General features: G+C 40.8%; 1 protein-coding gene across 14 annotated transcripts in view; it reads right to left on the minus strand.

Moving 5' to 3' along the window:
* Positions 1-26482, minus strand: part of GRIN2B (glutamate ionotropic receptor NMDA type subunit 2B) — a 284672-nt gene that overhangs the window by 58144 nt on the left and 200046 nt on the right. For all 14 annotated transcript variants that reach the window (XM_081928536.1, XM_081928547.1, XM_081928548.1 and 11 more), the window contains one exon: positions 24026-24140. In XM_081928536.1, coding sequence (XP_081784662.1) covers positions 24026-24140 — 115 coding nt within the window. The remainder of the gene's footprint in view (positions 1-24025; positions 24141-26482) is intronic.

The raw sequence follows: 26482 nt of genomic DNA on the forward strand, positions 1-26482 counted from the left end.
CAACTGTTTAGATGTGCCCGTTTTTCTCATAAGGAAAACAGGGTTGGAAACATTTCCAGTGTGGCAAGGAAAATTTAAGAGAATTAATTAATAAAGGAAAATCAATCTGTTTTGCTTAAGGTTGACTAAACGGTGCATAGTGTGACATGTGCTCTGTACCTGAACATTAATACCACAATAGCAGAAATACAGTCCAAATCAATAGACACTGAGAACACAGAGTCCTCCCACTGAAAAGCTGACAATCAGGTTACAGTAATTTCAAGAACTGTGCCTGTAAACACATAAAAATAAATGCAGGAGCTTTGCATTGCAGGAGCATCTGTAAATGCTTCTCACATGGAGATAAAGCCATGGGATGTGAAACAGGGAAGAGATAGATTCAATCACCATCCTTTTTTATACATACTGTAATCTCCCTTGAATACGCAAAAAAAAAAAAACTGCTAAGAATAACAACTTCCAAAGAAGATTTCAAGAGTTCGCATTTGGCACAACAATGAGAACAAGTGCCTTGGGATGAAAGCTCTGTGACTGGCAACAAGCTACTTCAGGCCAAATCTTCCAGTAGCAAGAGGTTCAGGAGGAGGGCAATAAAGTAATGAGTTTAATCCATCTCAGGAACCTTGATTCCTGTTTACAGCTGATCAGTTCTGACCTGGGGCATCCACACTGGGCTCTGCTCTGCTAGTTGTTCTCGGACACTGGAATTTTCTTCCAGTTAGGGATCACTTAAGGGATGTCCTAGCCATATAATCTCATACCAGTAGAATCCACTCGAGTTTCCGACATAGAAATTTGACAAGAGGTATTGTTTTATGTGGGAAATTCCTAAATAAACTGCTTAAGACATAACACAATGAGAGAAAGCAGTGGAAAGAGGGAGCCATATTCTGAAAGCATGACAGGGCTTTTTTCCCAGTCAAAACTCATTGGAACTCCGTTCCGGCACCTCTCCAGTGGGTGCCATTGCCATAATAAAAGAACAAGGGAGGAACTCGTGGTGAGTTCCGGCACCTCTTTTTCTATAAAAACAGTACTGCAACATGCCAATGCTGAAAGTTTAGCTGGACAGGGCTACACAGTTTCATCACACACAGTTCCACAATACAGACTGTATTCTCTTGTTGTATTGCCCTGTTCACCCCTTCTACCATCTCACATTGCTCTCATTGGAAGACAGTGCTCTATACTTTCAAACATGGTCTCTAAGAGTCACCACTTGTGACACTGCAATACTTCATTATTTCTATATTTCTATACCACCCTTCATTCAAGGATCACAGGGCAGTTTACAATATAAAAAGGCAAAAATATGTAACAAACAGAAACAATAACTCCCCCCAACAAAGTTTTAAAGGCCATAGACTGCTTAATTAGCCAAAGGCTTGGGAGAACCGGAATGTTTTGCCTGGTGCTTAAAGATATGTAAGGTGAGCCTCCCTGGGGAGAGCATACCACAAACATGGATCCACAGCAAAAAAGGCCCGTTCTCATGTTGCCACCCTCCGGACCTCTCATGGAGGAGGCACACAAAAGAAGAGGTTCAGATGAATATTGTAGAGTCCAGGTCAGTTCATATGGGGAGAGGTAGTTCTTTAGTAATTGCGGTCCTGAGCCGCTTAAGACTTCATAGATCAAAACTAGCACTTTGAATGGGGCCTGGAAACTCGTTGGCAGCCTGCGCAGTCAGGACAGGATTGGTGCAATATGCTCAAACTGTTTTGCCCTGGTGAGCAACCTGGCTGATGAATTTTGCACTTGACAAAATCAATTTCATAGCATCCCCTGCTATTTTAGTCCATTCTCCCCACCCCTTAGGCCACATATATATGCACAAACAGACAGAAACCCTGTCCATGTGCCTCAGCTATGGTTCACAGTGTCTGTTCCTAATAGTCTCTTGCTAACTCCCATCTCTAATACGAGGATTTCCAGTGCCTTTCAGCTTGCCATTCCAAACTGACGTAAACAGTTTATTCATTATACTTTCCACCTGCTATTTGAATCAAAATCATTTATTTATCTTATGTTTTTAACCCTACCTTTATTTTCCAAAGGTAGGAAAGACAGCTTACAACACAATTTAAGGTCTTCATACTAGTTGTTCACATCAACAACGCTACAGCAGAGCTTGCTGTCTACTCCCTTCACTTTGCGTTCCTCCTTCATAGGATGCCTTTGTCACCCCACTAGCCTTTTCTCAAAAAAGCAGAGCAGGAAACTCTGAGGGAGCCTCAGGTTACTGAACTTGTTACTGCATTGTGGAGAAAAGGTGAAGCATGAACATCATAGAAGTGCAGCTTGCTTCTTTAAATGTAGGCAAAGTGGATATGTTCACATCACACTTACTCTGCATCCAGTGCACTCCCACTGCTAGTTTTTGAAGTCACATTTACACAATGTCAGCCACAATCCATATTGACCCTGTAGTTTCTTGAGAAATACTGCTGTTTGGTGTGTTTTCCTTTCCTCAAACCAGCTTCAATCTGCCTAGAAAACTGGATGAAGATTAAGTGATCATGTGAGCATATTCCAACAGCAGTTATGCATGTACAGTGATGCCCAACCTGGTAATAACAGAATATATGGTGTAAGGAGGGAGCTACAGCTCAAGATAGGAAAAGAGGTAGTAAGGGAACACCAACTACTTTAAATAAATTCAAATCTCCAGGGCCTGGTGAGCTGCATTCAAGGGTACTAAAGGAGCTTGTGGATGTAATCTCAGAGCTTTTGTCTATGATCTTTGAGAATTTTTGGAGAACAGGTGAGGTCCCTGAAGACTGGAGGTGGGCAAATGTTGTCCCCTTCTTCAAAAAAAGTGGAAGGACCCAGGTAACTACAGACCAGTGAGCTTGACATCAATACTAGGAAAGGTCCTAGAACAGATAATTCAACAGTCGGTCTGTGAGTACTTAGAAAAGAATGCTGTGATTACTAAGACCCAGCATGGGTTTCTCAAGAATAAGTCATGCCAGAGGAATATCATTTCTTGGTGGATGCAGAGAATGCTGTGGACATAGTGTATCTTGATTTCAGTAAGGTTTTTGACAAAGTCCCCCCATGATATTCTTGCAGAGAAGCTGCTGAAATGTGGGTTGAACGAGGTAACTGTTAGGTGGATTTGTGGTTGGTTGACTGACCGAACCCAAAGAGTACTCATTAATGGTTCCTTATCATCCTGGAAAATAGTGGCAAGTGGGGTGCCACAGGGTTGTGTCCTGGGCCTGTTGTTCAATGTCTTTTAAAAAATGGATTAAGGAATTGAGGGCATGCTCATCAAATTTGCAGATGATACCAAGCTGAGAGGGGTCGTTAATGCCATGGAAGATAGAATCGGGATTCAATATGACCTCAACAGATTGGAGAACTGGGCTCAAACTATCAAAATGAATTTCAATAGGGACAAATGTAAGGTTCTGCACTTAGGCAGGAAGAAACAGCTGCACAAATATTAGATGGAGGCCTGCCAGTAGTACATGTGAAAAGGATCGGGGGGTCTTAGGAGACCACAATCAACAGTGTGATACAGCAGCAGCAAAAGAAACCCCCAGAACTAATGCTATTCTAGGCTTCATCAATAGAAATATAGTGTCCAGGTCAAGGAAAATAATAGTCCCACTCTATTCTCCCTTGGTCAGACCCCACCTGGAGTCCTGTGTCCAGTTCTGTTGTTGTTGTTTAATTGTTTAGTTGTGTACGACTCTTCATGACCCCATGGACCAGAGCACGCCAGGCACTCCTGTCTTCCACTGCCTCCTGCAGTTTGGTCAAACTCATGCTGGTAGCTTCGAGAACACTATCCAACCATCTCATCCTCTGTCGTCTCCTTCTCCTTGTGCCCTGAATCTTTCCCAACATCAGGGGCTTTTCCAGGGAGTCGTCTCTTCTCATGAGTATTGAAAGTATTGGAGCCACAGCTTCAGGATCTGTTCTTCCAGTGAACACTCAGGGCTGATTTCCTTAAGAATGGACAATTTACAAAAGATATTGACAAGCTAGAAAGTGTGCAAAGGAAGGCAACCAAGATAATAAAGGGTCTGGAAACCAAGCCTTATGAGGAACAGTTGAGGGGGTTTGGTATGTTTAGCCAGGAAAAGAAGATACTGAGAGGAGATATTGTAGCCATCTTCAAATATGTAAAGTGCTGTCACACAGAAGATAGAGCAAGCTTGTTTTTTCCTGCTCCAGGTGGTAGGACCCAAACCAATGGCTTCGAGTTACAAGAAATGAGATTCTAACTCAACATCAGGAAGAACTTTCTGTTGGTAAGAGCTATTCGAGAGCAGAACAGACTCCCTTGGGACACTGGAGGTGTTTAAGCAGAGGTTGGATGGCCATCTGTCAGGGGTGTTTTAGCTGAGATTTGTGGCAGTGCAGGGAGTTGGACTAGATGACCCTTGGAGTCCCTTCCAACTGTACAAGTCTATGATTCTATGTGAACAACACTGTGCAAATGCATCCTGCGACACTGCGGGGGGGGGATGACCTCACTGAATTTCAAGCTGTGAATGTGGATATAACCTAAGTGCCTGATGCTGCATCACTCTGTTTATATGTATGCAGACTCTGCACAACTCTGTAACTCTGTCTGACCCAGTCCTTGGTTAAATATTAACTTCACAACTTTTGTGATAGTTATATGAAGTGATGGCTGATGAGAACGGTTTGGGGTGAGAGTATGGGAAATGTCTCTGTGAGATCTTATGTACCTTATTCTGTGCTATAGTATTAAGCTGAGGAGATGAAAAAGCCTTATCCAGACCCCTAAGCAAGAAGAGTATGGCATAACCCACCGCCCCATAGTTACATTACTCCCAGGATGGTGTGTACAATGCTCCCTGAACTGGTCTTGTAACTGCCCGTCTGGAATGCAGATAAGCAAGTAGACAAGGCTGTTCTAAAAACTTTAGCAATACATGGCTTGCAAAGGATTAGATATGTTGGGCAAGTGTGTGCCTGATCCCAAGAACTCTGCTACGCAGATGAACCTTTAAGACAGGATTGCCAGTGGTGAATAAGAATGCCTTATTTCTTGCAGAAAAAGGGAGGAGTATCAACAGGGCCAGAGAGAACTTCAGTTTTGCTGAGTGGAGTTAACAAAGAGAACACGCGCAAGGAGTGTTGCATCAAGGAAGTTGAAGCAACTGAGACCGTTGAGACAAGCATAAAGCCACTGGGTTTCATGGAAAGAACAATTAAATGGTATCCTGGGGAAATGGTGTTGTATCTGGGATGAGCTCTGATGGGCCAAATGGCATTTCTGTGTTCTGAATACCGCCCGTGTTCTTTCGCGCGGAGAAGGGCCTGGGTGCTCATCAATTATTGAGATTGTTTAAAAAGGCATTTAGGAAAGTGCACAGCAGGCAGATTTGCAATTCTACCTCAGTCCCAGCTGGGTTGCTCTTAGAAAGGGAGCACAGTTCACAGCCAGTGAGAAGAGAACAGGGAAAGTATAGGACGGAAAACGGGTAACCCAGACCCTTTCAATAGCTTACACGAGGACACAGGGCAAGTCCTCATCCCAATGTCTGCTCTGGGTTATTGTTATTATTAACCAGACCTTTTGAATGCTTAAAAATCTGACCTCACAGATTTTTAAGTTTTGCTAAGTCCTATGCATATTTTATTCTCTAAAAAAAATGACCTATCAGAACTGCATTTACTTTTATCACCAACAGAAGCGCTTTTGGATGTGCCACAGAGTGCAGTTGTCCATCGGGCCACAGCAAAGAGAGCCTTATCTGTGGTGCATCCGCACTCTGGAATGGCCTCGCTGCAGAACTAAGGTGTGCCGCAACAGAAACATTTTTGCCCCATGCTAAAAACTTTGATATTGTGTTCCACTATGCTCATACAAAAGGATATTTCTACTTACTTGCTTTCCGAGCCCTCACTCAGTAAAACTTCTGGCATTTTAATATGCATATATTTATAATGGCTTCCAGACATGGTTAGTATGTCTTGATTCCCATGACTCTCTGGACAAAGACCCTTAAAATTAGGACAGGATCTTTAAATTTCTATGATTTTACTTTGCAGTAGGTTCCTAAAATACAACGTTCCAAAAATAAACAATCTCTTTCTAATCCAGGTATCAGTCAACTGTCTTCATTTCTGCAAATGAGACTAACACTGTCAACCAAACGTCGCCTTGTTAATCTAGTACTCCACAAATCTTCAGAAAAAGGTTCTAGCAAGTCATGGCTTTTTTCTAAATAGCAACATTTATTCCATGTGTTCCTTTGACAAGTCCCTTTATTCCTCAAGGTGAAAATTTGTCTATATGTACTGATGACAAGTTCAGAAAGCAGGCTTTTATTAGTATTCTGTAACCACTTACTAACTAGGAACACAAACTGAGCATGCATTCAGATTGTTTTAGATTCAGAAAAACAACTACTGTTCATTGTTATCAAATGGATACACATTTCTGTCTACATTATGGAAGGGGTAATGGGCTCCATGCAAGCATTTGCTGAGCCCAATCCCCCATAAAACAACTGACTGACTGCATGAGAGAGCAAAGGAATATAATAAAAAAGTGTCCTCACTTCCTCCTCCCAACCCCCCACCCCCCAAATTTATTGCAAGTTCCCACTTGCTTTCTTTAAAGCATCCTTTCTTTAAAGGATGTTGGTCTGGCCACATGAATGCACAGGGATCATTTCAGCTACCTGTTCCTGTCTCTCTGAGGTCTTGAGAGCATAAAGAAATTTTGAAATGGGACTATCTGGGTATTACAGGCACTGAAATCCGCATCCTCTTATCATCATCCCATATGCTGTCAGAGGACTGCAGTGTATGTATATGATGTTGCAAAGCTGACAGCTTTTCCAATGCGGCGAGGCTTCTACGCAAAGAGCAAGTGCCAAATGAAAAGTCAACATTGTATGCCCCCACATCACCCTAACATGGGCAGATTCAGTTGAGGCCACAGATAATTCCATTCAGTGAACAAAGCACAATTGAAGTGGTTTGCTACCATTCCTGCCTTAAAAAGAAAAAAAATCACTTGACTGGTCCCTATCATAATAGCTTGAAAATAATTAAAGAGCTTGTAAAAGAATTCTCCTCATTCAAGTTTTCTTACGGTGCATTAGTATTTTCATCCTTTAAAGTGGAAGCCCAAACTTCTCACAGGGGCAGGATGTGTGTGTGTGTGTGTGTGTGTGTGTGTGTGTGTGTGTGTGTGTGTGTGAACTACCACAGGATATTTTGAACCTAAACATTCCACTACTTCATGTTTAATTGCTTGATCTTATATGACTATCAGTCGGCACACACGAAAAGCTGTTTTTAGATAGTGCTTTGCAAAGCTCTAGAGAGAAGGTGATCTACTTGTCACTATATAACAATGTGCTAATATTAATCAGACACTGTGAACATGATAGTATGATAAGTCCTCCCTCGTGAATTTCCTTGGAAATCATTTTTGCCACACATTTTTGGTATACACATTTTAATTACAACCCCCAACCCCAAGTGTACCTTTCCATATGAACTGATGCTTGGCTTCTGACCTCTTGCAGAAGGACCTCAAAAGTCAAAGGTCACAATTCTGTGCACTGTTACATTTGCACATACTTAGAATTTGCGCTTCCCTTTATGCCTGTTTCCAGTAACTAAATTTTGATCAGTTCAATGTATTATAACTCTACTCTTAACTTTTTTTGGAAACTACCTTAGGCAAGTACTGTTGGAAAGCCAGGCTAAAAATAAATAAATAGCTTTTTTTAAAAAAAAATCTTAATTCAGGTAACAGTGTGGAACTAAAGCAGGGATAGCAGATCAACCTATTTCTGTTCTGTGTTAGTTCAGCTTGTGCTCAATCCTAGGACCATTCCATCCTGATTCTTGCGTATTTTTAAAATAAAAACATACACAATTTTTTTTCTCTTAAATAGTACACACTTTATATGCACCCCCAATACTAGGTTTGGTGTGCTTTTCAGTGCATTTCTTCCTAAAATATACATTTTTATGCATTCCTCCCACATTTAATAAACATTTGTGTTCATATTTTTAAATCAAAACAAATTCCAAATTCAGAGAAGTGCTTAGTCTGACTGATAGTTGTGTTCCAATTTATATATAATACAGGTCCAGTGATTTCAAACTGCAAACCAAACTAATGTCTCTTCAATGCCCGTTTACAAGAACCTCAAAATATTGCAAAGAAGCAGATGCATCTGATTACAGTATAGGTATTACAGAGTATAGGTATATACGCTTAATGTGGGTGTCTGAACCTTCAACTGTATTTTCCCAAGCTGGCGTACAAAACAAAGCAAGGCACCTAGAAATGACTCTCTACTTTACAGGATAAAAATACTTTACTGTAAGAAAACTTAAAAACTAATGCAGAGAAGAAGCTTATTCATTATATTTAGATCTGCTCTTGGGACATAAGCACTTTTTACGAGAGTAACTCCAACAACTTTCTAATCTGCTCTTTCCCATTAACCTATAGCCCATATTATTTGCTACCTTTAATCCAAATCATTTGTTTAAAGCTACAGTAATTACAGGTCAGCAACTGACAGGACCAAATCCAGACTGGAGGGGGGCTTCTTCTACCTGGCCCACCCATGTGAAGAAACTGCACCTAAGGCTGCAAGCAGAACTAGACAAAAATGTGGGCAGGAAGAAAAATGAATGGGGCAGCATGGCAAGCGAGAAATTTATAGAAGAATGCCCACAAGCTGGTGTGTAGCCTGCCACTGCACTGCAGCTTTCCAAAACAACCATCTAAAACTACTATACTTTCACTTTTTTCTCCTGATATAAATAAAAGCATTTTGCTTTTACACAAATTTCTCATATCTGCCCTAGAATCTAGTTATTTACATCTATGGAACATTTTGTGGGAGAATCTGTAAGATGCACCATATTGGAAATTAAATTGTATTGTTGTGTGCCTGCAATTATCATGAAGTAGTTTGTAACCATGCAGCAATTTCAAATGCTTCAAGTTATTTTAAATACTTTGATCGAAATCCAGATGTTGACCAAGTCAGCTGTGTTCTAAGAATGTATTTCAATAAGTTGCTTTCCTCTGATTTTTATTTTCTGTTGTGGGGCGGGGGAGTCGCTGGAAAATTCCATCAATATAAGTGGAGCATGGATAGCAAGCATTGGGGGACAGCTATATGCCTCAGCATTCAAAGAGAGACACTGAATGGTAAAGTGATACGTTTTATGGGCACAATGAATTTAAACATTTTGCAAGCTCCATTTGCAAGCCACCTTACCAAAATATAAAAGGTCATACACCAACACTCTGGCTGCATTCATACCGTTCATTTAAAGCACACTCACACCATGGGAACTGTAGTTTACCCCCTCACAGAGCTGCAGTTCGCAGCACCCTCAACAACAACAGTTAACAAAATTCTAGGGGTGGGTGCTATAAATGTGCTCTTAATGTATTGTACGCTGCCTCATATTTTACTGAAAAGAGAAGAGGGGCTTTTCAAAACAGGCATCAGAAAAGGACAGAAAAAGTGACTTGCTATGAAAACTAAAATGTTCAATGAGGATTGTTACACTATCAGAATAAAATCTCTGCTGGCCCAAACTCCACTAAGATGTACAGATCAAAAATGAACACTTTTGCATTTAAACATCTGCTGCAAGTCATGGGAGAACAGAGCACTCACTGTAAATGCAGCGAAAGCAGGGAACTAAGGAGATATATGTCTCATCAAAATTGGGGACTTAAATTGTCTCCAACATACAGAACACATGCACGTGGTACTCTAACACCAATTTTTATTCATTAAAAAAAATCTAAAACTGCAGGCTATAACCCCTGAAAAAGCCTAGTTTAACTAGCCTAGAATAAGTGAGCTAGGATTATCATTCTGAACAGAATCTAATGTGAGACAGTTCATTCCTTATAGAAGGAGAAGTGTACTAACTCTGAATTAGAAAAAGACCCTTCAGGGTTTTGGGGGTCAGGCATCTAGAATGTGGGTCTTGTCGACTTATAGACTGTGGGATGTGGTCTAGCAAGCACAGGGGGTGAGATTTTGGTAACCATCAGCAGAGGTTGGTTGATTAGGGCAAATGGGTTATTGCCCCACCAATCTCAGCCAGCTCCTAGCTGCCTGACTTACAACCAATTAGCAGTAGGCTCTGCCGGTTATTGGCTTAGGCTCCACCTGCTGTTGGTTTCCCTGCCTTCTGCCCTTTCAGTCCCAATGGACAACCACCACCAATGGCTTGGAAAGTTGTTCTACAACTGAACAGATATCTCCACTATAGAAGATGTTAGTATATTCAGTTTGCATTTTCTGTAGCTTTGTTTCATCCAAATATAATGCCCTCTTGGATCATCCCAAATAAACCTGTGTTCTTGCACGTTTCCCATCAAATATTTGTAGATTGCTTTAAAGACTGCACCTATTCTTTGTTTTGCAAAACCACATCATTTATACACATGCTAAAAGCTCTTTTAGTAATAGTGTAAACCTCTGAGAAACCTCAGCTGCCTAATAGATGTGGGAATTCATTAGAATGCATAATCCTTCATAGTGCCTTAAACAGGGTGTGAGACAGGTGGTTTTTTATTTAAAGTGGGATTTATAATAGTGCAGGTTTTACTATTATCTTTTGCATGTTTTTAATCTTTCTTCATCTATTTTTCTCCTCCCCGTCCTCTCCCATAACAAAGCAGTGAGTGAATCCCCGTATCAAAGCTGCAACACTAAAAATGAAATCCAGACTGAAGATAAGGTGGGGTGGAAGTTAACTCGGAGATATGAACATACCTCCCCAGCACCTTGTGGCCAGAACTATATTTTATGAGGCAAAACACAGAGCTATCAACCCTGCATAACTGCCTTGGCATTAATGTGGGAAACAGAAGCATTTAAGAAAGCCTGTCTCTAAGCATCTTCATGCTGCAGGTTGCAGGCCAAACTAGATGTGGCATAAAATGCATGTCTAACACGCATGTTTTTTATTATGTAAATAGCAACCACTTCAAAGCCTTGAGATTGTAGGGTGGAGAGTTTAACTCATTCGTTCCCTGCCGTGGTCCAGACACCCACCACCACCACCCCTTCCTAAGTTGCTATTTGCTTTTCAAGAGAAGCCTCGTTGACACCAGTGGGAACCAGCGGCGGAGCATATGCATGCGCTGCCCAGGGCAGGCGCACTCCCAAGGGGGACGGAGCGCACTCCCAGGGGGGTGGGGCATGGTCCCAAGGGGGCGGGGTAAGCTCCCAAGCGGGAGGGGCACGGAAGGTGCCCTCCCAGGTGCAGGATTGCTGCTTGGGTGCATGGAGCGGCGTGCACACCCTGCAGCTAGGGGCAGAGCGAGCCAGAGCAAGCCGCCGATAGCGGACATTCGGCATGCTGCCCGTCCGCGACTCCCAAGCCTCCCCCAAGCTGTCAAAACGAAAGGGGAAGGGGGGAATGCCACCGGCAAAGTGGAACAGCTCCCTGCTTCCCCCAATGGCTCGGAGTAGGCTTGGGAGTTGCAGGCGGGCGGTGCACCAAATGTCACCCCCCTCAGCGAAGACACCTGGGATGGTCCGCCCCCACCACACCCTCCTTCCTCCGCCCCGGTGGGAACGTCTCCTAAAATACAAACAGCAGGTTCAAATTGGTGATTTTTACCAGGCCTATAGCATGTAGAGAAAGAGTTAAACTCCTACTCCACAATCCTGAAGCTTCGTCACAGTTATTGTATTTATTAAAGATGTTCACATTAATGGCATTCACACAATTAACATCACATCCAGTTTGGCCCTGGGGGCAGAGATGAAGAAGTGAAGAGAGTGATCTTGGCTGCCCTAATGGTGACAGAACTAATAGTACCAGAACATGAGGAACAGGCTGTCGCTAAGGTACTATGCAGGACCTAAACCACTGAAGACTTTATGGGTGAAAAATAGCAACTTGGATAGTGTCCAGAGGAAATCAGGGCACCCAATGGAGTATTGAGGTAACCAGGGATGAGTCTTGGGGCAAGTATAGATTAACTGTGCCTTGATATACTTCATTCCTGGCAGAAAAACAGGAACTATTCTGTTGTGTCTAGACAACTCTGACATGGAAAGAGCTCACATAAGCTAAGCAAATTTTGATCCAGTAGCTAAAATCCAGCCAGGCTCCTCAGTGCAGGACTGAGCAGGTGCTGAGCCATATGACCCAACAACTCTTGAGCCAACATGCCTATATTGAACTGGAAAAATGAACTTATTCAAATGATGTTGCATAGAAGTAGTGCAAAGCAAAGAAGCTGGCTACATATTGTCATTTAGAATCTTCTGGTAGTTGTTCCTAAAGCTGGTGATGATAATTCAGGGTTGCAAGCAAAACTGCAATTCAGTTAATTATGTGCTGTTGACTTGAAATTCCTTCTTTGTTTGTGGCTGTTGGGTACTGTAGTATCCCTCACTTTCTATTCAAAATTACTGCGCAGGGCTGTATTTTGCAGCACTGATTTACTCCTCAACGTCAAGAGTAAGCAATGCTGAAAGAATACCTGTATTTATTTATTTTTTGTGAAGCATCTAGGATCCTTCTTAACAAACAGTATAATAAAAAGATACATTGTCATCATCTATAGTGGATATGAAATATGTCCATCATAAACTGTTTCACAGGTGAAGCTGACAAGAATATGGCTATCACTAAACTATACCTTGGTGCATAAGAACGGAAGATGTTACGGAGCACAGTAAATTCATGAGTATTAAAATTTAAAACCCTGTAAAAAGCCTGACTCTGTGAAAGATGGCACAGCTCTAGAATATAATCAGAAAACTGAAATCCAAGCAAAACTATGAGGCAATGCAAGAGTGAACACTAGTGTCTAACATTACTGATGGCAGATTGGAAATCCTTCAGACTCAGGGAAAATACGATCTGGGCACGGGGACAACAAACAGCACAGATACATTACATTCATAATCAATGACATCAAACACACAGAGGAGTTCACAAAACGTGACTGTAACATGAGCACACTGTAAATATAGTAACAACCACCACTGCCCATCAGGCAGTGTAGCAAATACCATAGAAATCCAAAGAATTACACAGAACAGAAGCACAGTAGACGAAGTGCAGCCCTTAAAATGATGAGAAATTATTTGTTTCTATCATTTATAAATTGCTTTTCATAAGTTCCAGAGTGATTTAACAATGAAAACCTTGACAATGAAAACATGCAAGTTCAAATGCAATACGGATTAAAATGCCCACTTAAAAGGCTTGTTGGAAAAGGGTAATCTCCAATAAGTGCCAAAAATATAACAGAGGCGGTATGTAATGAGAAGGAGTTACAAAGAATGGATGCCACCACACGTTAAGGCCCTACCTGTAACACAACAGACCTCCTGAAGAGATGTTACCTGCAGGAAGCCCTTCACAACAGAGCACAGTAATCAGTTGGATATATAAGTAGTGAGGCAATTTTTTACATCCAAAAGATGTTCCAATGGGTGGGGAGGAGAGAGGGAAATGCTACACTAAAACAAAAACAAACCAAGTTTTTCAGTCTACTGCAAATAAATATTTGGATGTGATGGCAGGTAACACATTTGGTTTACGATGGCAGTAAAAAGTTGAGAGGGCAAACAACAACAGGTTACCAACAAGATTATGGGCTAACCAAACCAGTATCTGCGGTGGGAGAATTGGCTCTTGGCAAGCTGAGTGAAACTTACAACAGAAGATGTATTAATAGTATATTTTGCCTGTTTAACGTCTCAATGAAAGCAAACCTCCAGCACTAAAAAAACAAAATTTCAGGGCACACTGAATATGCAAGTAAAATAAGGCATGCACCCTTCCAAAAGTCCAAAGGAGAAAACAATCATCTCCTGTTAGTGAAACACAGCAAGTAAGCAAACGAAAAAAAGCCAAGGACTCTCAGGCCAAGAAACAACGTCAAAATGAGGCACAGTCTCAAGCAAATGGAACAGAACAGACGAAAACACATCCTCAGGCTCTGAGAGCAGTTTTATTCTCTGCAAGTTTCCTTAAGCACAAGCTAGGCCTGCTCTTATTGTTAGATTTTCCTCCTCCTGATTTTCTGCAAGCTTGAAAATGTTACGGCAATGAATGTTCCCTTGTTTCTTCCTGCTGCTATTTGCTAATGTACCCAGCAAAATGTATTAAAAAGCAGAGGTGGGCTCATTCAACAATGCCTCGATGGTTCATTTTGTTCATTTGTGGTTAAAATGTGATGTTTATTGGCTTCACTGATTTACAGTAAAGCTGAAGGTGCCAACATATAGAGAAATGCATGTCAAGTGCGGCACCTGGGGCTCCCAGAGAGATGCAGGTCCTTTTCCACTTCCCTGATACAACTGATGCAGCAAAATGAATTTAAAATATCACTACATATATAAAAATGTCACAACACCTTAGAAGGAAGGTGCTTGCATTATCTGTGTATCTTGAAACAGTAATAAATACATCTCAAGTGGTTATGCACATCATGTGTGTTATTGCAAAGATCCATGCCAAAGCACTATAAAGAAAAACAGTATCATTGCCCCCGTGCTATATATTGGGCATGGGGCAAGAGTTGGACTGAGAGAACGATAGCTTGTCTAACACAGTGAATCTATGGCTGCATTCACACAAGAGTTTATTATGTTTTCCTGATGCTTCCCTAGCTGTCAATATCTGCATTATATTCGAGCCTTCATGCTATATAAATGACATTTTCCTCAATATACTGGAATATTGTGCAATCTTAGCACTAATTATTATATGTGTATTATTTCATCATTTCTTAAATTTCTATACCACCCTTCCTCTGAGGATCACAGGCGGTTTCCAACATAAAAACACAAAAATATATACAAACAGAAGCAATAATCTTCCAACCCACCCCACACTTTATAAGGCCATAGACTGCCTAATTAGCCAAAGGCCTGGGACAAGAGAAATGTTTTTGCTTGGCACCTAAAAACATATAACAAAGGTGCCAGGCAGGCCTCCTTGGGGAGAGCATTCCATAGGTGGGAGGCCACCTCAAAAAAAGCTGTTTTTTTGTGTTGCTGCCCTCTGGACCCCTCATAGACAAGGCACACAAACAAGGGCCTCAGATGATGATTGCATGTCATTTCCATGTAATTCGCAAACAGTCTTTTTTTCCCCTGGAAACAAATAACAAGTGCTAAACTCATGCTATAGGGGACGCAGGTGGCACTGTGGGTTAAAGCCAAAGTGCCTAGGACTTGCCGCTCGAAAGGTCGGTGGTTTGAATCCCTGCGGCGGGGTGCGCTCCCGCTGCTCGGTCCCAGCGCCTGCCAACCTAGCAGTTCGAAAGCACCTCCGGGTGCAAGTAGATAAATAGGGACCGCTTACCAGCGGGAAGGTAAACGGCGTTTCCGTGTGCGGCTCTGGCTCGCCAGATGCAGCTTGTCACGCTGGCCACGTGACCCGGAAGTGTCTCCGGACAGCGCTGGCCCCTGGCCTCTTGAGTGAGATGGGCGCACAACCCCAGAGTCTGTCAAGACTGGCCCGTACGGGCAGGGGTACGTTTACCTTTACCTTAAACTCATGCTATATTCTGCTATATTTCTGGAAGTGGTTTTTACGTTGTTTGAGAGCTCAAAAATAATCTGAAAATTAGCAGTTAGGGAAATGTCAGAAAAATGGAATTAACTGTTATGTGACTGCAGCTTATGTCTGAGGTGAATTCTGCAATGGGTTTTCCCAGGACACTCTTGTGGCCGTTGTGTTATACCAGCAGAAAAATTAATCTCAATCAGGAAAAAAATAGATTCTTATAGAGTATAAACTGTGGAAAGCTTTGGGACAGCATTGATGGTAATGAGTCACAAAAGCTGGGTTGATCAGTGCATCCTCTGTGCTTCCACTGGATTTGGGAGACATGACTCACTATAGCAATCTTTGACAACCTGACTACAATTCCCATCACCCCTGGTCATCTGTAGGGCACCAAGCTGGTGAAGACTGCACTCTGGCTTTCAAAAGAAATGAGGTCCTTTGAGGAAATGAAGAGCTACCTCAGCACCTGCAAACCTTTTTTATTTGATACCTCTTGACAGGGCTATTTTGGACAAAAGCCACTGAGAACACGATACTTAATTTATTGCAGGGTTGCTCTAAAAGCCATGCATAATATTCCTGTGCTAAGTCTAGCTGAGAATGACATAGGCTCAGCGTCACCTGGTGATAGAGCACATGCTGCTTGCTTCTTATTTTTTTTCATTCATTCATTCATTCTTATTGTAAAATTTTCTCTCTTGCCTTTCGGCAAAAGCTTCCAAATCACTGTTTTGGTACAATCATCACTGGCAGCTAGTAGAAGTAAAATTAAGCCATGCAATGAAAAAGTAGGCAGGGCTTGTGCACCTTTAATAGTCGTGTGGAAAAGTGAATTTCCACAGGTGCAAACCACACCTGCTACAAACATCACTATTAAACGTACACGATCCCTGTTCCCTTTTCCATCTTAATCATTGACTTTTGCAATCCTTAGTGTGGCATCTTCATTTTTTTGTGGCTTGCAGCCTAAATCTTGAATGCGGTGGACTGTGCACACTTCATTAAAGGATCTGACAACTATAGGAAAAAATCTGTATAAATGGGTCACTGTCAAAAAGAAAGAAAGAAAGAATAATAAAAAAGCTCAGGTTATCCAAAGGTACTATGCAAGGCTGGCTGCTTTCTCCTCTTCTTTTCATGTTAGCCACTGAGCCTCTGGCGACAGAACTGAGATTTAACATAATACATTCCTGGGGCTAAAATGAAGGAGAAAGAGGGGGGAAATTAAATTATATGCAGATGATATAGTACTTGCAGTAAAAGAACCCACTGTTTTGCTGAAGGAGTACAGACTGAAATTCAAATATACGGGAAAGTGGCAGGATACAGATTGAACATAGGCTAAACAGAAGTAAAAGGCTTAAATATATCTACTGATCATAAAAAGCAAAAACATGAAAATCATATCTGTCTACTATTGGACAGCCAAATCAGTAAGATACTTGATTATAAGATTATCAGGTGAGATATAGGACCTTTATAACAAGAATTACAAACACTTATGTAAAGAATAATTACGGTATATTTGTTGCTAGAATGGCAAAAGCCCACATTTTTTCATTTTCGTATAGGATTGCTGTTGTAAATATCAAAATTTTAGTTTTTATTTCAACATCTGTAAATGCAAAAATCTGCAAAAATAACTAATAAATAAATAAATGGCAATAAATGACAATGACGTTTATATGGAATAATAAAAAGCCAAGGTTAAAGGCAATGGTATACAATGAGGGGAGGAAGAGGAGGGCTTCAAGTGCTGTATTTAAATTTAAAATAGTTGGTTGATATATTGATTTTTTAAATAATTTTTTTATTAAATTTATAGAATACAAAAACAAAAACCAAATTACAAATTTCAGCGAATCTAATGTTGATATATTGAATGGTGTGTCCCTATGATGGGATGTTACTTTTTGAGCAAAAGCTGACTGATGTCCTGCAGCAAAATTTACTATGCAGACATCATAATGTAAGATCACAGAAGGTTAAAGATAATACAGATAATACCTAACTTACTAAGAATCTGGGGCCATTATAAAAGACTATTGAGCCTGAATCCCTCGCCTCTGGAATGAATTGTGGATAAGATGATAGAAATGCAGAGAAGGTTTAAGAGGTGGGAGGAATAAATTGTTTAGAATCCAAGGCCTAGCTACACAAGAGATGTGACAGAATCTAAAGAGCTTATACTGAAGACAAATAAATATGTGTTGGCAAAGATTCATTAATTATAGTTCAAATGCAACACAAAGGAAGAACAGGTCAAAGACCATATGCTCAAATAGGCACAGAATATCAGCAAAAATATCCTAATGGAAGTGTGGGGAAAGCTTTGGATCTTGAGTCTTAGATCCCAAAATATTGGAATCAGAGAAATTATCATGTCCCAATGATATACTATCCCTGTATATACTATATACTATACACACACAAAATGGTAATTATCTAGCTCCTTGCTAGAAATACCACTAGGAGAAGGGAGAGTTATTTAATCTGTGGCTGGATCTAGACACATAAAGAAAAACATGTTGTAAAGCTCATAATGCAAAATCACATCACCGAAGAATCAAACTCTACAGCACCATCTGGTGTAACAGTGTTATAATGCTTGCTTTTTTTTTTACTAATGTAGCTGAGTCCCATCTTGGAAATGTGAATGGGGGGGGGGGGGAGAGAGAATGGTTAAAGATAAATTGATCAGGATTCTGGGCCACAGAATTCTACTCCATCCAATAGTGTATTTGCAAAATTACTTGGAGGCATCAGTAAAATTTGGGCATGTGGAAATGGTTTCTTATTTAATAGCAGCAACCAGAATTCTGTATGCAGGGAAATGGAGGTCTAGAAACATCCCATCTATTACAGAATGGGATAACAGATGTCGGGAGGATACCCTGAAAGCTAAGAGAACATATTTCCTCATGTCAAGAGAACAGAATAATTGACAGGACTGTTTTTTGTTTAGACGGAATGTCTTTATTTCACATTGTACGATAGGTTTTTCTGCCAGATGTTAGTTATAGATTTAAAACTGTATGAGTATGAGAATTAAGCTGTTTAATTATTTGCTAATGTGACTGTCAGCTTTAAATTAAAGAACAGAATTGTAAATAATTTATTAAAGGTCATGTTTGATTCTTGCTTTGTATTCTGTTTATGATGTATCTATATTGTATATCAATAATTAAAACAATACCATATTAAAAATATTAAAAACAAAGGATCTGGCATCAACTTTCACATAAAGTCATTAGTGGCATCCCTACAAAAGAGGCAGAGGTAAAAGACATGCATTTGTCATAAAATAGATGTTTGGTTATCTTATTCTTCTGAACAACAAAAGTAGGTCAGTAAAAATTAGTAAAACTGTTTGAAACCTGACCAAGAAATTTTATAATTAGTTACTTTTCCCTATTCAGAAGCTGAGGGACTCCGTGAGAAAGCTACGCTTTAAAGATTCTACTGCATTTCAATTATTAGATCCATTCCTTTAAATAATTTTTTTAAAAGCTAAGATTGTTTTTGTGCTTGTTAACAATGTTTGAGTAGTCAAAATTTAAAGAGATCAATCATCTCATGGACATGCTATTTGTAACAGGAAAATCCAGACAATAATCTTCACCAATATGCTTTCTTTGAGGTGGCATGTAAGCTATGGGTAAGTAAATCAGAAGGACTGAACTGCATATCAGTCTCGAAGGAGGAGATCTGATCAGTTTGCATTGGAGTTCACAAACATCAAATTCTTCAAGTATCCCCAGTTCACACTAATACAATATTATCAAGTCCTTGTGGTGAAATAGATGCCCAGACTCATTTTTGGAGTCTTCCATACTTCCTTTTGTAGAGCATCATCCAAGAAAAACCATTCACCATTTAATAAGAGAAGGAAGCATCATGGGAAGAACAGAAGATGACATGAGATGTATTTACTAGTTTTCTTCAAGAAAGATACAAAGGAGACTTGTCCTAATAATGAAGGTCAGCAAAAATGTGAGCTTTCCAATGCTTCCTTGCTTCTGCGGAGAGCACTGGGAATAGCACATATCTAATAGAAAATGCATCTCATAACTTATTAAAAGATTCTGGACCCTACTGAGATGTTGTATCCTTGATGCTTGGCATAACAGCACATTGACAAGGAGTATTTTTTGACTCACAGTGGAAAAGACTCAACCAATTATTTTTTAGGTTAAATGGGATGCAGTGACATGTGGTACATTCCACCTTACTGACAGAGAGTTACATCATAGCGACAGTACGAACATGGGATTTGGTTCTTCCTTTGTGTACCTCACTCTCAGAACCTAACTACTGCGGATGAAAAAGATTGCACCAATCAGCTATGAACGATCCATGTCTTGATGTTTTCCCAGGTATCTGTGATTCTTGCAGGGCCCTGGAGAGGATACCTATAAACTCTGGCACGACCTTTTCTGAGAGCAAGCAGAAATAATAGCACACATTACAAGCCCCTGGAGGATCAAAGGGTTTTGTGGTCAGAGAAAGCAAGACAGACCTGCGTACTTTTTTTTTAAGAGTTAATTTGAATATGTCCAGGAAAAAGGAGAAGCAACACATGTTTACAATGGAGGCATTAAGAAACAAGTGATTATTCAGCATGATTCTGCCAGTTTTCTAAATATGGAGGCAAACAGAAATCTAAGATGTTCTTGAAGAGGAAACATAAAAATTTCAAGCTGAATCAGTTGTAATGCTCTTCAATTCATGCAACAAGAGTAGAAATCAGTGGACAAACTTATTAATAAACTGCTGAAGGGAGTAGGCAGCCTTGCAAAGTGGAATGAGATTGTGTGCAAGGAATGTGGTTGTCGGGTGTCTCATTGTGACAGTGCTGACCTGGACTCACAATGCTACACAAAATCCATGAAAGGGTTTGTGTAATAACATACACCAAAGTTATAGGTTGTAATTATACAACATATAAAGATTGGACTTTATGAGATAAAAGGATGTCATAATTTAGTTATGAAATGCTGAAAAGGATGTCATCATTTGGTCTAAAATGCTGAAAGCATTCTAAAGTTTGTGAGAGTCTAAGATGAATTTCAGTGCAAGGTTCAAGGTCTCTCAATTTGTTTATTAAATTATTGCAGTGTGCTTGATTGTGGTAAGGTAATATAAACCTTCTGAAAGTAATAGAAATGAATTAAATGTACACAGAGATCGCATGACTCCCTAATGTAGGGTTTGTTTTGGGGTTTTTTGACACCACGTTAACCAAGACCCCTATGTTCAGGAAGATCACTCACTGTGCTCCTAGCTAGTTAGAAATGCTCAGCAAGAAAAGCATAATGACAGATTCCTAAAACGTATTGATGCTGCTATCCTGGAGGTATGTACAGCTGGTGCTCTGCATAAAGAAACTTATTCTGCATGACGTTTGCTTTGGTATGCGTAAGGGCAGGGGTCAGCAAACTTTTTCAGCAGGGGGCTGGTCCACTGTCCCTCAAACCTTGTGGTGGGCTGGAGTATATTTTGGGGGGGGAATGAACACATTCCCATGCCCCACAAATAACCCAGAGATGAATTTTAAATAAAAGCACACATTCTACTCATGTAAAAACACTCTGATTCCCGGACCGTCTGCAGGCCGGATTGAAAAGGCCTTAGTTTGCCTATCCATGGTTAAGAGTGTCCAGGCTCAGTGTTTGCATTCAGTAAAATAGAGCTGCATGAGCAATTGCATGAAGAGAATGGTCATATTTCCATATGAGCAAAGGCAATTTGTTGGAGTATTCTTATTCAGGGTTCCAGCCACCCGTGCCCTCTTCCAGGACACAATTTCTCTCCCTTTCCTTCCGTCAGTCAGCATACCATACCCACTGTTCAGCCTTCAGTGGGCTGTTTTGGTGTTGCCCATTTAACTTTGCTTCCCCCCCCCCCACAAAAAAATTTTTTTTTGTTTGTTTGTTTCTGCAAATCTTAGAATTCCCCCAAGCCTGCTAAGAATTCCCTGTTGTGGATACATGGCTATAGGGACAGGCACTCGGAGAACTAAGTATGCTGTTATTAAATATGATTCCACATCTACCCCACTCTTCCTTTGCACAGCTCAGAGCTGAACACGTATATTTCACAGTGGTCTCTCATCCAGGAAGCTTGAAGTGCTAGACTGGTTCAACATCAGCAGCAGGCCCTCATCATGTGTCTTCAGATCATCCTCTAGGTTATTATGTGAGTGGATTAGGACTGTTACCAGATCAAAACTGAGAAGATTAGTTTTATTAAGCTTATATTCTAAAAGGAGCAAATGCAAAAGAGAGCTCACTGAAATTGCCATTCTTTTGCTGAGGGTGAGTGTAAATCAATTCTTGAGCATTAAAAGTCTCCAGCTCCAGTGATGTAGCTGCAGCAGAATGCTCTTCTCTCACACACATAGTCCTCAAAGAACACCTGCAGTGTCTGTTGCCAAAGTGATGTCAGCCATTTCAGAGTGAGCTAGATGAAGTGCACAAGAAAAAGTCTCTTTAAGAGAAAAGATTGGTGCTCTCTATCTATTCATACTTAGAACAGAGTAAGAATGGAGAATGTTTGAAAGAAAGCAAGAGAGAGTCAGATAGCATCTCAGAAGCTTCATACATTAAGCCTGGAAAACATGAAGGATAACCTAGTGATGAACAGGAGTCAGATGCTTCTAGGGATAAGGCAAGATCTGTCAGCCTCTAAGGCAGTGTTTCTCAACCTTGAGTCCCCAGATGTTGTTGGACTACAACTGCCATCATCCCTGAGCTCTAGCCTTGCTAGCTAGGGATGATGGGAGTTGTAGGCCAAAAACATCTGGGGACCCAAGGTTGAGAAAGGCTGCTCTAAGGCATGGGTAGGAACCTGTGGCCTTCCATATGTTGTTGGACTCCATTTCCCATTATCACCAGCCAGTATGGCCAGTGGTCAGGGCTGATAGGAGCAGCAGTCCAGCAACACCAGGAGTGCCACAGGTTACCCACCTCTGCTCAAAGGGGTTGCATGCTGTTCCCAGGGCTGGATGGAATAGCATCTGACTCCTTTCTTCCATTCACTCCTTCCAGGGAAAGCACAGCAAGCCGTTATAGCTGACTACTCATTATCCACTTGTCTGCATTATGTATCTTGGAGTGAGGGTGGGGGCACTATTCCTTCTGACATTCACTCTCTTTAAAATAAACATGAGGCTACAAGAATTAGGGAAAATTCCAGGGGAAGTGGCCTGGGCTGTCACCAGTGTGCTGATGATGCATTTCTCAGCTCTACATGTTTTTCTTTGGCTTCTTATCTATCAGTGGTGACAAATTGCAGAGGGATGACTGTGTTACTCTGTTACATCAAGCACACACACACACACAAAGAGGATTGTGACACTTTAGAGATTAATAGATTACCTGTGCCAAAAGATTTTCATGGGATAAAGCCCGCATCATTAGGTGCATGACTTGTTATGCCCCATTGGTATGTGAGAGTATGTACACAGATACAGTATAGAGAAAAAACTGTTTGCATTTCATGGCTTTTGGGATCAAGTTTCCCATTTTCTTTCTCTCTGTACATATATGCCTAACAAGTTAAGCTAATACTTTGTGCATCTGAGATAGTAGGCTTATGTCTCCAGATAAGATTACTGAACACAAAAATTTTATGAAATGTGCAGCATGCGGCATATCTAGTATACAGGAGGTTCCAAACTAAAGAGAGACAAGATGCAACATTTACATTTATTTCTACCGTGACATTGTTGTGGTCACCTTGCCGATGATCTCTCATCCTCCCATCATCATGTTTTGATAGTGCCAGTTCAATGAAAATAAAGTATCTCCTCTCATATGCTGCAACTGTGCTCACAATTAATCTGCTTAAACCTTACTGGCCTCAGTGGGATTAAATGTGTAATTCTACGCACATTTTCTCAAAAGTGAGTCCCACTGTGTTCAACAGAGCTAACTCCCAGTTGAGTGTGCAAAGGACTGCAGCCTAATTACGCAGGATGGCAACCATGGCATCGTCAGGCTTCAGTTTATGCTCATTCGTAGGGGGAGCCACAACTGCAGGGATGTACAGACTGATCTAATGCCTCCTTACTTGCCAACGCATCATAATTGTCATTGGGTATGTTAACTTTACATGTAAAATGCAAAGGGGTAACTGACACAATAACACCACGTGATCACTAGACTGGCAACATTCAATGGAGATTCGTCAGGTGATTCCATCTCCGCGTGGGTTCTGTTGTACAGGAGGGCTACGAACTACAGATTATAGTATAAAATAAAACCTATGGAAGTTTCAGGCAAACTAAAGAAGCATCTCATTACAATATTAACCATGCATGCTCATGTGTTACTCAGTAAACAACTGTCTCAAATGAACCTCTGAGATGGGAAATGGCTAGCAAACTCTACTTCTTGAATCTCTACTAGCCCTTAGAAGAACATCTCTACCCCTTTGCCTCCCAGCCCTAGCCTAAGAGTTACCAAACATATCCTACCCTGTCCCACGTCCTCGTCTTGGTCAAAAGGATGATAACCAATTTTGGGTGCATCTGGTAGCCGTCCTCACTGAAAGACAAATTCCTCCCTTCAAACGTGACATTAATCAGGTACCTAGAGAAGAAAGAGAGAGAAAAGAAGATAACAAAATTAGGGTGCATGGCAAGAATACCAGGAATCTCTCTCTCAGTAGGATGTACAATTTGAAGTGTAAAAAAACCACTGAGAACACTAATGGCTAGCCTGGAGCAGCTGGGAACAAATCAGGAAGCAGAAAGAAAGAAGAGACAGAAGGAAAGAGAAACAAAAGGAATCCATAGATATACAAAGATTTCCGAAGAAAGCAGGCCACACAATCTCACCTGTTTCATGAAATGGGCCTTGTGATTATGATTTTTTTCCCTAGCTAAATTTCTATTGAAAATGCCGTCATTATTTTATTTCATTTTCTAAATAAATGAAATAGATATTATTATGCAAAGAAATTATCACATAGCCATGTGTGTATAAATATGTGAACATGTATACAATTACTCTGCATAATAACACTTAAATAATAATATTTTTAAACAATTCAATAAAATGCTAATTGGAAGAAAGCCATTTAGTTTAATTGCTTGCCTTGAGCTGAGCTGAGCTGAGTTGAGTTGAGGTGGAGGGGAGAGAAGACACAGCCCATTGAGTTTTTCACTATATGCACCTGTGGTATTCTTTACACTTTGGGTTTCAATCAACTAAGTCCTACTCAGAGAAGTTCCACTGATATTAATAAACCTAAATTAGTATTATACATTCAGTGGGACTACCTGAGTAGGACTAGCATTGACTATCGCCCACTATAAAGGTAAAGGTAAAGGTACCCCTGCCCGTACGGGCCAGTCTTGACAGACTCTAGGGTTGTGCACTCATCTCACTCTAGAGGCCGGGAGCCAGCGCTGTCCGCAGACACTTCCGGGTCACGTGGCCAGCGTGACAAGCTGCATCTGGCGAGCCAGCGCAGCACACAGAACGCCATTTACCTTCCCGCTGGTAAGCGGTCCCTATTTATCTACTTGCACCCAGGGGTGCTTTCGAACTGCTAGTTGGCAGGCGCTGGGACTGGACGATGGGAGCGCACCCCACCACAGGGATTCGAACCGCCGACCATGCGATCGGCAAGTCCTAGGTGCTGAGGTTTTACCCACAGCGCCACCCGCGTCCCTATATCGCCCACTATACTTACCTATTAAAACAAATTAAGTAAGCATGTACCGTAATATTTGTAAAAGTATGTACTTTTTATTTTGCCAAAATTCAATAAACAGTTTTCACTCCAACAAAGATCTATTTTTACTCTTTCTTCACTTACTCTAATATAATTGGTTAACCAACTGTGTAATCCAACCTAGAATCCATTGCATCATGTGACAGCATTAGGCCCGGTGTGGGTCCTGTTGCACCAGCAGCCAAGGTAAAGATTGCACCAACAGACATGACTGCACAGTTATACGTTTTATGTTCCCATTCCTCCTCAGAAGGAAATGATGTTAATCTGTGTTTTATGGCATATCATATTCTTGCTGCTGCTACCGTGTACAAAAGCTTTTAACAATGCTGCAAAGTTAAATTCCTTTTGCAGCTTAATAAAGATGATAACAGATCCATCTCTAATTTGGCATGTTATTAATTCTATCATATTTCTTATTTTTAGCCAATATGTCCTTGCTTGTTCACAGTCCCATCACATATGGATGTAACTTTCATCTTCTTCTTTTTCATGTTGCAACATTTCATATAAATGCTACTATATATTGTATGATGTTTTGCTGGAAGTTAAAATACTTTTTTGCTTCGCTTGCCCATAACATTAGTACAACAGCATTTCTCATTTAGATTTCCTGTGAAACTCCCTTATTGCATCCATGACAAAGGAGATGTTCACTTTTAATTCAGATGATGTCCCTGCCAGGCAATATATTTGCAAGTCCAGAAGCTCCTGGGCTCCTGTGTTCATTGTCCACAAAGAACAAAGAAAGTCCCATTCGATATTAACAGAAATGCACTCTGAAGAAACTCGGGGCAGTCATGTCTCTGCTGTCACTTAACATGATTCAAAGTTCAGTACTGAAAACAGGTTACCATCAGTGAAGTCAGAAGCCCCATACTCTACATATGCTCAGCAGTCCTAGTGCCACTGTGCTAAGTGAAAAATCTGCTAATATTAGAACAACAAACATGAGATAACAAAATTAGGGTGCATGGCAAGAATACCAGGAATCTCTCTCTCAGCAAGATGTACAATTTGAAGTGTAAAAAACCCCATGCCTAATAGCTGGGCTGAAGCAGCTGAGAACAAGACAGAAAGAAGTGTAGAGACACAAAAGGAATCCATAGAAATGCAAACATTTAATGTGTTGTAAAATGAAGATTTGTTATAACCTTAAGTCACTGATCTCTGTACTATTGTCATCATTGTG

This window comes from Podarcis melisellensis, assembly GCF_964234715.1.
Source record: "Podarcis melisellensis genome assembly, chromosome: 10".
Lineage (NCBI taxonomy): Eukaryota > Metazoa > Chordata > Lepidosauria > Squamata > Lacertidae > Podarcis > Podarcis melisellensis.